This window comes from Filicampus tigris, chromosome 13 (genome assembly GCF_054856515.1).
Source record: "Filicampus tigris isolate MCC_2025a chromosome 13, RoL_Ftig_1.0, whole genome shotgun sequence".
NCBI classification, from domain to species: Eukaryota; Metazoa; Chordata; class Actinopteri; order Syngnathiformes; family Syngnathidae; genus Filicampus; species Filicampus tigris.
The window spans coordinates 1,768,338-1,780,898 of NC_141229.1; the positions used below are offsets into that span (position 1 = coordinate 1,768,338).

General features: G+C 45.4%; 1 protein-coding gene across 5 annotated transcripts in view; it reads left to right on the top strand.

The window, feature by feature from the left end:
• Positions 1–10,650, top strand: part of brf1a (BRF1 general transcription factor IIIB subunit a) — a 37,805-nt gene extending 27,155 nt beyond the window's left edge. For 4 of the 5 annotated variants that reach the window (XM_086049000.1, XM_086049001.1, XM_086048999.1 and 1 more), the window contains 4 exons: positions 137–402; positions 6,181–6,232; positions 8,620–8,770; positions 9,176–10,650. In XM_086049000.1, the coding sequence (XP_085905126.1) occupies positions 137–402; positions 6,181–6,232; positions 8,620–8,770; positions 9,176–9,213 (507 nt within the window). In that variant the 3' untranslated portion in view covers positions 9,214–10,650. The remainder of the gene's footprint in view (positions 1–136; positions 403–6,180; positions 6,233–8,619; positions 8,771–9,175) is intronic. The other variant, XM_086049002.1, reaches the window with a different exon arrangement.
• The last annotated feature ends 1,911 nt before the right edge of the window (positions 10,651–12,561 follow it).

Consider the following 12,561-nt stretch of genomic DNA (forward strand, 5'->3'; position numbering starts at 1 on the left):
TTAGCTTCCAATAGTAGCTTCTATGTTGCCTTAAAAGTTTGAGAGTTGGTCAATGGCAAATCTGCAGAGAGTTGACATTAGTTTCAGATTTGCCTGGCTCCTTGACCACAGCGCCATGTGCCGTTTCCCCAAACAGCGAGCGACGCCCAAGCGGCGGGCGGCCATCCGTGCCGACACGGCCGACGAGGCCATCGGGAAGATGCTGGAGCAGAAGAAGATCTCCGCCAAGATCAACTACGACGTGCTCAAGGACCTCAACATTAAGCCGGCAGTCAGCCCCGCCCACAAGGCCCAGTCCCCCCAAGGACCCACCAACCCCACCAAAAGGCAGAGCGGACGCTACCAAAGGCCGGGACGGGGCCCGCTCAACCTCAGCACGCCGCTCAGCTCCCTGGGGAAGAGGTTGGCGGGCACACGTGCTAATATGCTGTTGATTAAAGCTACGTGGCTGGCCACGTAGTCACTTCCATTCAAGTAGTTTTGAAAAATTAAAACTACAACTAGGTTACAATACGCTTCTATTTTCTGTACTTATGCTGACACAAGGCTAACGCAGAGTTCTTTGAATCCATCTAAAAGGAGCGCTTATTTTGCCTGCTCCAAGATAACCAACTTTATTGTACTAAAAGCCATGCTATGTTGATGTAAGCTAAGTAAAGCTAATGATATGCCACAAACGTGCTCTGTAAGTCATCCACAGAGTTCTTCGAAAAATGACTCCAAAATGAATCCTTATTTTGTCTGCTCCCAGGTAAACAACTTGTATTATCTACAGATAAATGCTTTGCTGACTTGAACAAAAGTAAGGCCTAGTTGCTATGCGTTTGCCCTCACAGTAATATATATTGAATCGCTCAAAACCTTTTTGTCTACGTCGAGTTAAACAACTTGCATTTTGCTTAAAACAGTACTATGCTGCCGTTAGCTCAAAATGCTAACCTTATGCCACTAACACGAGTCCTAGTTGCAATTCTGCCGTCTGAATAGTCATTTGAATTCCTGAAAATTCAACACCGGGTTAGCGGTGCTAACAATGATGCTGACAGCAGTACTAGCAATATTGCTAGCGGTGTTGTTAACGATGGCGCTAACGGTGGCAACAATCTCACTAAATTTGATACCAACAAAATTCGAGCTAAGCCAGTCAACACAAAGCGATGTTTTTGAAAAATGGTGGCCCACATGAATCGCTGAGGACACGTGGCCATGCAATGCGTTTGCCAAATGAAAAAAAAAAAAGCAGGGCAACAACATGGCCGTCATCTCTCAGTCTAACCGTGTGCAGCCTGGGAAAAAGCCCCCAAAAGAAGGCACGCAGTCGGGGGGCAGAATGGCGGCCTTTGAGCTTGTTATTGAAAGAGCGACCGTGCGGCTGTGCTGACAGTGCAGCCATTGTGCCTTGTTGCTGAGGGGGCCACACTGAGGCATTGTGGGGCTCCCCGTTCCACAGCGCGCCCATCCCCCGCTAGGCCTGGAGCGTTCCCACTTCTTAAGGCTTCTATGTGCACTTTTATGGGGGGGCTCTTCTCATTTAGACGCACGAAATGTGTCGGCGCTAACGAGATACTTCACCGACTTATTTATATTGGGACCCGATTAGACTTTGGTTGGTTCCCTAGTGCCACGGTCAAGTTACCTAGGTTCAAATTTGGATTGAGAAGCCTAATCTTTGGCCTTAGAGGTAAATGTTGTCAGAAGTGGGATGGTTGGACCTTTGGGGAAGGGGGAGAACATTTTTTTTGGTGGTCTCATGGTCAAGCGACCCAAGTTTCAAATCTAGATTGAGGGTTCTGCTCCTTGGAGTCCTGGGACAAGTGGTGTCAGAAGTGGGATACTTGGGTTGGATGTCTTTGCGTGGTGCATTCTTGCCTTTTTTTCATGCATTGTTACGATATGTAAGCCGCTCGTGTGCTTGCCAAACATCCCCGCCCCCGTTCCCTCCATCCTCACTGGAAAGAAGCGGGATCCAGAAATAGCGACTAATTGCCCTCCAGTGTTGTTCTCTTGCACTCTCCCGCTCCCGTTTTCCTCTCTCGCATTTTTTTTTTTTTTGCAGAAAGAGAGAAGAAGAAAGAGAATTCCTGACGGGGTTTGTTTTCCGGCGGGAGTCTGTGTTGGTTTTCCACAGTGAAGAAAGTTGGCAGCTCAGCACTTTAGCCGGCAGATGTTTGCCGCCGCTACCGCCGAATAACCCCGCCCCCCTCCACCAGACGGTTGCGGTGCGGGAGCCAAAGGGGTGTGCGAGACAGGAAATGCCGTGTTTTCTCCCAGGCGGCGGCGGCGGCAGCAGCAGCAGGTGTCAGTCACACCAGCCGCTGAATGAACGGCAGACTGAAGCAGGTCGTGTTAAAGGCGGCTGTGTTAAAGGCGATGCTGGCAAGTCGGGACCGGGGCGCCAAGTTTAACGCCACACACTCGCGCTTCATTCTCCTGTTTTGAAAGCCATTGTCGCTAAATAACCGCTTTTCTGTCATTTGGAAGAGTCTAAATGTAAGTAAGCCTGGTTTCAGTTCTTCTACTGAAACAAAAGAATCACGCTAACCCCTTTCACACAGCCTGGGCTCCCCCCCCCCCCCCCCCCCCACCGCTTTTTAGTTTGTAACTATTCTGTATAAATCCATCAGACTGGCTTGTGCAATAGATGTCAGACAGTGCCAGTTGCTTTCAGCACAACAGTGCGGAAGTGTCTGTCACACCTCTGAAGTTACAAAAGTCGCTTGCACCTTGGTCGATACCTTTCACGCAACACAGCGAGACGGGGGGTGGGCGGGGCGGGGGGAAGCTGTCTTAGTGAGAATGTGGATTTAGATTGCTGGCCTTGCAGGGATTCCACTTCCTCTTTTGTCCCCTGAGCGCAAGACTCCCTTGCATAGATTTTTTTTTTTTTTTTTTTTTTTTTTTTAAATCATACGCCGCAGTATTTGCTCTTTCGTTCCTCGCCCATCCCCCGCCCGCTTTCACACCCCCCCCCCTCCAATCTGGCGGCTAAACTCCGTCAGTCGCCTTTGCGGCTCACGCGGCGTCTCATTGGGCGCTAAGCTGATTAGCGCCGCGCCGCTAAAGCCGGCGGCTACTGATAGCCTAATGCAGGAGCGTTTAGCTGGGGGCGGAGTTGAAAGCCAAAGACAAATGACACGTCGCTCGGCACGCCAGATGACGTTTGATTGACATTTAGTGATAAAAACTTGCACCGTCTCTCGGGAGAGCACGGAGCTCCGCCAAGGCCTTCCTGCTAGCTTAGCAGCTAGCATCAGGTCACTTTAAAAAGGGAAGTCAACCCAAACATATTTTTTTCAAGAGTATGTTCTATGCAGGCCCATGAGTTGAAACAATATTTAAAATATTTTTTAAAAGACACATTTAAAAAAAAAAACAAAAAAAAAACATGTACAGTGAATATAAAAAGTCTACACACCCCTGTCCAAATGTCAGATTAAGAAAACAAAACATGATCAATCACAATATGAAATAAGTGCAGTCCACTTGCGATGGACTCAATGTCCTGAGAAAGAGAAGACCTTGATGGATAAAAAAAAAAAAAAAAAAATCAAAGCTAATTTATAAACGAAAATATGCCACCATTTTTTCTGTGAACCTGCTAAGCTTAAATGACTGATGAACCTCTGCGTGTTCACAAATAGCCGCCATTGTTTTTGAACTCAATTGAGCTCAGCGTGGCACGTGTTGGGGGGAGGTCTTTGTTTTTATTTATCGATGAAGACATTTGCGGAACAGCGCCAGACAATGGACTGTTTCCGTGCCTCGCGAGGTGCTGCTGTTTTGCTTAGCGACATAGTTTGATTGCGTTGCGTTGGCATTTGGGAAGGCGCATCTAATGTTGTGTGTGCTTGTTGTACTTTTGAGTGCTGAGCAGCTGATAAGAAAGAAAGAAACGCAGCAGCAGGAGGACGTGACTCAGCAGAGGATGTTTGCAGGAAGTCAACAACTTGTCGGGCCTTGGAGGCAAAAAAACGCTTCCTTGCCTGCCCCGCAAAAATCACCAGTCAGCACCAAAGTTCAACTTTGAACAAACAAACATCACTAACGACGGGGACGAATTTTTCTTTTGTCACGTAATTGAGCGGGAGGAAAGTCGCAATTAATGCACAACAAAAGGCTTAATGTTGGTGGAATGATGTCATTTGATGAGAAATGGGTTACTAAGGTCGGCATTTTAGAAACAAAAACGCAACATTTTGCTACAGAAGAGTTGTACTTTACCAGCCCAGCCCGGCGTACTCGCCGTTCGCCGCCCGTGCGTTTGCGTATAAAGACTAAAATGACGAGAAAAGGAAGACGAGTGAAGAGCTTGCGTCCCCATAATTCCGCGTGGGAGTTTTTCTCGGGCTCTGACGATGTGCGTGAAATCGATCCGAGTGAGACATCTGCGGCGGCGGCGCGTCTGTGAGAGCGCCGCATGCGCGCCCGCATGATTTATGCGGCAGCGGCGGCCAACTCCGGCGGTGCGTCGGGAGCCGCTCCCCGCGGCTCCTCTTCGAGTCGGTCGCCACGGAGACCAGGCTCTGGCCGCCCTTTGACCTCGGAACTCCACCGCTAACTCCCTGTCACTCGTAAAGGTCACTCGTAAAAGCGCAAGTAGCTCTCGCTAAATGACGCGGTGGTCGCATTGTGAACGCGGCGTGCTCTGTCCGGCCCCAATAATCATCGTAATCGACATGATCATCAGAATAATTAAAGCCCCCCCGAGACGAGTGACTGGTGGGAAATTTATAGTCATTATTTTTATTGTTGAAGGACAATAATTGCAACACTCAATTTGTTGCACTTCTGTGCCCAGGCATTCATTACAATGATCATTACAATGATGACCATAATAATGATAATACTGAAAACACCCAAAAAGTGACTTTGTGCTCGGGAAATCATGATAATAATAGCAATTCAAAAATAAGATATAGAACAACAAAATTGAACCAATGCAAAACAAGTCAGAGCAGCTACAGTACATGCTCAGGCATGAATAACAATAACATTAATAATAATAATAAAAACATCCCAAATGTTCATGTAGTGGCCAGAATTTTTTTTTTTTTTTAAATGAACAAGATGTCATCATTTCAATACAGTACAAATAATACATTACAGTAATAATTCATTTAAAAAATGGTAAAAGAAGAAACATTAATCATTTCAATAAAGTCTTGGTGGCTCTGTGCTCAGGCACTACTACTACTACTACTACTAATAATAATAATAGTAATGATGATGATGATGATGATAATTATTGAAGCACCCAAAAAGTGACAGGAAATAATGATAAATAAAATTTAAAAATTGAGTGTAGTCCTATAATAATGATAATAAAAATATAATAATAATAATAGTAATAAAAGCCTCCATACAGGTTCCTTAGTGACAGGAAAATGATTTATTAATTAAAAGAAAATAGGAAGAACAAAAATGAATAATTTCAATAAAGTCCTGGCAGCTCCTTGCACATATATATATATATTTTTTAAAATACTACTACTATTAATAATAACAATAAGGAAGCCCCCTAAAAGGTGATGTAGGTACTGTCGTAATATTCCCAAAATAATACGTTTTCAGTCACGTAGTAGGATTATCCCATCAATCACAACGAGAAGAAGCATTCAAGCCAACAAAAGTCCTTGACAATTTACGGAATCCCCCGTGATGATAACAGCGCTGATGAATAAGAACAATGGCGTCCGTTTAGTATTCATGACAAGTTCTTGGCGGGGTCGTGTGGAAATCTTCTGTGTCCCCCTGCGGGGGTGGCGGGCGTTTCGCGCCGCACGTGTTCAACATACAAGTCGTGTGTGTATGTTAGTACAGTATACACAAAACGGATTCAGTGGTCAGAATGATGCAAGCAATTGTATTCAACATATGACCTTCTTTTCACATTTGGGTGTCGACGGAGCGTCCGTCAAGTGTTTTTCATATGGAAATATTGAAAAGGAAAACATTTTTTTTTAAAAGTCCAGCCTACGGTTTGATGGTGAATTCATTTCAGTGTGTGGACCTCCGCCAAGGCTTAAGTGACACTTGGCAGCCAGTCAAGTCAGGATGAAACTTGCATTGGTTACAAATCCCAAATCAAATATCAGATCCAGAATTTCACATCAATAGTTTAATTTTTTTTTTTTTTTTTAATAATAATTTTGTTTATTTTCCTGTTTGTTTGTTTGTCAGGTTGCAACCGTTTGTGTCCGGGCAGCCCAAGAAGAAGATGGCCGTGCAGCAGGTCAGATTCTCTTCATCTTTCATCCTCATGCACACAAGACATCTTCATCATCATCATCATCACACTGTATCCACAAGACATTATTTAAAAAAAAAAAAAAAGAATCAGCATCGCAAAGCGTTCCCAGGTGTCTTAACGTCCATGTGTCGCCAATGACATCACACTTAACATCCACTTTTGGGGGGGGGCGCGGTTCTGTCTCAGCGTATGCAGCTTTTCTTACCATGACAACCAGGGGGGGGGGGGGGGGCTTTCATGGGGGGTGCTCTACATCTATATTTTTTGTCGCGGTTTCACTTGCGTTCCCGGGAGGTGAGCGCCGTCGTTGGCTTCGGCAAAGAGAGTCCCGCTGGACTTTCTTTGTTTGCCCTTCAACATCTCCACCGAACGAAACTCCCCCGCCATCCCCTTCCCCATCCGCCCCTTCTTTCTGCTCACAAGTCAAAATCCCTTCAAGCCCAAAATGTCCTCGGCAGCTTTTTGCTTTTTTTTTTTTGAAACTTCCAGCCGTTCGGATGAACACTGCTCGCTCATTACATGCACGCACAACACTCATCTTGGCTGCTGTGTGTCCATGTGTGCGCGTGTCTGCGTGTGTGTTTGTCTATGCATGTCCACTCGTGTTTACGTTTGTCTTGTATATTTTAGTTCTAAATTCTTCATTTGAATTCAATTCTTTAAATGTTTTGTTTGTTTTTAATGCATTTATACTTGCATCTTAGTATTGAATTGCCTGTTGGATCTTGTGTCCATCCATTTATTCCAGTTGTGGTTGAAAGGGGCTCCGTAAACAAAGTTGCCTTGTTGCGTTGGCTTCCACTTCCTGCCCTGTGCACGGCACACGAGTCGTCTCGGACAAGGTGGCAGCCGCGGCGTGTGGCGTGGATGACGGCGGGCGATCTCGCGGCGACTTGTCGTTCTCCTTCCTGCAGCGCTCCTGCTTACTTCCTGCCTTGTCCTCTTTCAATTCTCCTTTGCGTAATCACGTGCCAGCAGAACGACGTTTGCACGAGTGCTGGGGTCAACGAGCCTTGTTACTTGGCAACCCCCCCCCCCCCTTTGCTACCCCCACCCCACCACCCCCCTTGGGAACTGGAAGCAATCGTCCGTCGTGATTGGCCGAGGCCGCTGCCCTCTTATATAATCTTGCAGATTAGATGAGATGAGTGCACGCTGCCCACTCGCTCCCTTTCTCCCAGGAATTAGACTGTACCATTATGCCATCGAAAACAGCCTCTCCGTGGGCTTGATGGTGAGAAAGGGTAGTCTAATGTGTGACACTTTTGGGGGATCTCAGTCCCGGGAATCAGTAGAAGCTGCTCGCGTGTGTTTTTTTGTTTTTTGTTTTTGTATTATTTAACTGACAGTATATTGGCAAAATCTTAAAATAAGACACACCGGAGGCTGGGCACGGCCCCTGAGCAGTACTCACCTGCAAACAATGTTTTTTTTCGAGTCAGCAGGCAGGAAGGAAAGAAGACAACGAGCTTTGTTTGTGTAGAAGGGAGAGGATGAGGAGACGCACAACAAAGGAAGACGTCACGGAGATTCAGCTACAATAACAATGTGAAGGAAAGGTGGATGACCATGACTGCAACTTAATACTTTTGACCCCAACATGGCCATCCCGTGTCTTTTTGTGTATGGCTTCTTGAGACTTTATGTGGGTCTACCAAATTTCATGTTGCTAAGTCAAACTTGGCAGCTGAATTTTGAAAATATTCAAGGGACTGCCGGAAATGACAAAAAGAAGTCTAAAACGGTCTCTTTAAGCCAAAATGACTGACTTCCCGTGTCTTTTCAGCGACGGCTTCTTGAGACTTTTTGGTGGGGTTCCTCACAAGAGACACGGCCACCAAATTTCGTGGCTTTGTGGGCTGAATTTGGCAAACATTCAACGGATGCCCGGAAATCACCAATAATAGCCTAAAATGGCCACTTTAAAGCAAAATTGGAGACTTCCTCTGTCTTTTTGGACATGGCTTTTTGAGACGTTTTTGTGGGTTTAGTCATGAGAGATATGGCTACCAAATTTCATGTGGCTCAATCAAACTGTCTTTGGGGGCTTAAAAATGACCGCTTTAAACCAAAATTGCAGACTTCCTATGTCATTTCAGGCATTGCCTCTTGAGACTTTTTTTGTGGGCCTCCTCATGCTAAATATGTCTACCAAATTTCATGCTGCCAACTCCAACTGGCTTTTGGGGCTACATTTTTAAAGAGGAACTGCATTTTCTTCCTTTTGCCAGTCAACACACACACACACACACACACACACACACACACACGCGCAAACAGTCCATGTTTATGAGTTGTGCCACTGGGGCGTTGTCGATATCATGAGAAATATGAAAAATATATCCCGCAATATTTCCCTGTTTGCTCAGCCCACCGCCGCAGCCCCCGTAGCCGCGGAGGCCCCCTCGGCCGTGCTGGTGGAGAGCGGCCCGGTGGCGTACGACGACGCGGCGGCCGAGGAAGACGAGGATGAGGAAGAGGAGACCTGCATGAGCGCCATGGAGCTGATGGGCAGTCAAGGTCAGCGGGGGGTCGTCGGCATGGCGCGAGCGACGTCGCTTGGGGCCGCCAGCTCGTTAGCGCTCATTTTTTTGAATGAGCCCAAACTTTTTTTTTAAGATTTATTTTATTGGGATAAGCCAATTTTGGAAACTCTTTTTTGATTATCAAAAATTGTGTTTTTCACATGACAGCGACAATATGTATATATATATATATATATATATATATATATATGTATATGTGGAAATATGTGTATATATTTGTATATATGTATATATGTGTGTGTATATATATATATATATATATATATATATATATATATATATATATATATATATATATATATATATATATATATACACACACACACACACACACTAAGTGATTTTTGATTTGTTGTTGTTTTTGGGGTCTATTTACCAGCAGATTACGGCTGTGACGAGTACGATGACGGCTTCTAGCAGCGGTTTGCTGTTTTCTCCTCCGATGACGCACCCACTTTGCGCACTTGAAGCGATCCAGCCTTCACGAGCCAGGGCACAAGATGGCGGACGCCGAGTATAACGGACAAACGTCTGCTGTTGAGCAATTAAGATGGAGGCGGCGGCAGCACATGACCCACTCGAGGACAAAGCCGTGATGTAACGTCGCCGTGATGTAACGTCGCCGTGATGTAACGTCGACGCAATGGCGCCCGGAGAAGCTTTGCGATGTGACGAAGCGCTCGAGAAAAAGCTGCCAATGCCAGGAGGTTTTTCGTATGTAAAAACTGTTAAGATGCTAGAGCTCCTTAAGCTCGTTTGTTTACACAGCAAAGAAAACAAAAACATTTGAGTTACTTTGCATTTATTTATTAGCATGTTTGCTAGCATCATGCTAGCTTCTGCTGCTATGTGCCTTTCTTTAAATGAATATTACGGTTAGTAAAATTCTACTTACATTTTAATTTGGCCCAAAAAAAAAAAAAAAGGGTGGGGAAAGAGTGACTTTTTTTTCTCTGGACGCTTTCAAAGATGGCTTCCGGTGAGTGAGCATTTTTGTTGCTTTTTGTTTGCGTTTTGAATTTGAGGACATTTGTGAGGTGATGGTGGCGTAGTGATGATGTCACAGCTCGCACGTGGCTTGTCACGTGTTCTTCCAAAAATAAGAGTGTGCACCCAGCAAATAGGAAGTACACCCCCCCCCCCCCCGACCCCCCACCCGCCGTAATGTAACCTGTTGAACTTCTCAGTAAATGTCACTTTATGGCACATTCAGCTTTATGAATAAATGTTTTTCCAAGCATGCAAAGCAAACTTTTATTATTGAAAGGATAAACATTTATTTCCCTACATGCAAACAATGAAATATGGGATATATTTTTTGGGGAATATAGTGGATGGTATTGTAAAGTAATAGCCGAGGTGTTTTGTAGCACTTTAGTGTGGTGTGGAACAAGATCCCTGTTTGAATCCCAAATGGATCCATCTCGATTCCACTTGCCGCTGACAACGGGCGACGTGGTGCGACACTTTCATTTATTTGTGATATATTTTCAGCCACACACACACACACACACACACACACTTAACTCCCTGCTGTCCTCATATCCAGCTGCGTGTTCATGTGTGTGTCGGTGCAGCCCTGTAATTACGTGCAGTCAGATGTGTTGCTGTGGCGCAGGTGGGAGAGACAATTTAATTACAGGGAAGGCCGAGATGACTGCAAACCACCTGAGACTGTGTGTGTGCGTGTAGTACTGCTTGTCCTGCACAAATAAGTTTGGGTGAGTAGCGACGGAGGAAAATGAAATCTGCTGACCTTTAACAAGTAACGTTAGTAAATGTCACATTTCAAAGTCCAAAATTAGTATTATTTTTTAATTCCAGCGTCAAAAAAATGGCAGGTTGGTCGTTCAGGTTTTCAAGTGCAAGAGGTGACCGCTCTAAAAGAAAAAAAAAAAAAAAAAAAAAGTTCATTGTAAAATCTATTTGGGCCAATCAGTAGCCTGAAGAAAGTCATTTTTGGAAAAAGGTTCAGCTGTGCTGCTTTCAAAGCAACTTTGAATTCAGAAAGGTTTGCAGATGCTCACTTTTGCTCAAGGTCGTCATTACAGAGCTTGGAAGTCAATCAAAAGCCTGCACGAAGTCTTTTCTCGAAAGGACAAGCATCGGGTTGTGTTCAAGCAAACTCGGAATTCGGCAATATTGGAAAATCTACGTTTTTGCAGGCTGCCAAGTGGCACATGTAAAGCCAATTGAGCCAATCGCAAGTCATTTGTGCATGAAAGTGCAATTGTGCAGCGTTCAAGCAAATTGGCGATTCTGAAATTTCGGAAAAAGTTGAAAGCAGGCCGAGTGCTCACAAAGCACCTGTAAAGCTTGGTGAAAGTCATTTTTTTTTCGAAAAGGCACCGCTGTGCTGCATTCAGGCAAACTGGGAATTCTGAGCTGTGCTAACGATATCTTTTCTGCGTCTCTCCCCGTGATCGCCAGCAGATGCTTGCGAGCGAAGAGGGACACAGTCGGCAGATGCCGGAAAACCTCATTCCCGCGCCGCCGACATTTACACCAACGCGTCTTCGTTTCCCAAAGGTTGGCCTGATTTCTTTACGCCTCGTTTGCATTCTCTGCAATGATTCTTGTTGTCTTTTTGCTACCATGACAATGATGGGCGGAGCTTGGGTGTTACAGTGAAGCAAGAGGCTACCCGGCAACTTGGCAAGTTTTCACTACAAATCCACCACTGGCTAATTCAACGAGATGCGGCTTATAATACAGCAAACACCCATAAAAATGTGATTGTCTTTTCACCGGCGGAGGCAGCACTTCATCACCAAGCAACCATTCCTAAGAGTTTAAATGTGTTTTCAACCACAGACGCTAAAGAATAACAGCACAGTTAACCTCCGCTTGTCACGCTCGGCAGGAAGAGTAACCGTTTCTGTCGGTTGTTACCATGACGACCGGGGGTGGCGCTAGGGTGTTGCAACAAAGCAAGGGACTACGCAGCATTTGGTAAGTTGGCTAATTCAACTAAATGACACTCGTGATGAAGCACATTTTACAATTTTGTTTTCGCAGTTTTAAAGAATTGCGGCGGTTCTGTCTTACCTTGACAGTCAGGGGGTGGAGCTAGGGCGTTTCAACAAAGCGAGGGGCTGCACCGTGTTGACAAGTTTTCAACCCGTGGGCAGCGCTGGCTAATTTCACAATATGCCACTCGTGAAGCGAACGTGGCTCAAGATTGTATTTTCACTGGTGGATGCAGCACTTCGCCACCAATCGAGTTTCCAGTCGTCTTCATCCACAGAATGACAGGTCACTTGCCACTCTGCTGAGAATGAATTGTTTTCTGGGCGGTTGGCGGTTCTGTCTTGTCTTGACCATAACAGCTGGGGGCGGAGCTAGGGCGTTGCAAGTCATCAACGGTCGAGTCAGTGTTTCCAATTTCGCACGTTTTCATCCCAATGCCGCCACTGGCTCATTTATTTTTTTGTGTGTCCCCGTGAGAGTTTGATTGAATTTTCCCCGATGGCGGCAGCACTTCACCACCAAGCCATCCAATGACATTTTGTCAATTACTGTAGCGGATCAGCATGTGGCGCATGCAGCAGAAACATTGCCGAACTATAAATCAGAAGTGAATAAGTACAAATGCAAATAAGTAATTTCGCACAACATTTCGGGCACGCCAACTGAAAGCAATGAAACTTGCGTCGCGGTTTCCTTGGAAACGAGGGGGGGGGGGGGGGGACCTCCAACATCAGGACCACCGCGAGTGAGGTGGGAGAATTTTTTTTTTTTTTTTTTATCTATTTGGATGAATTC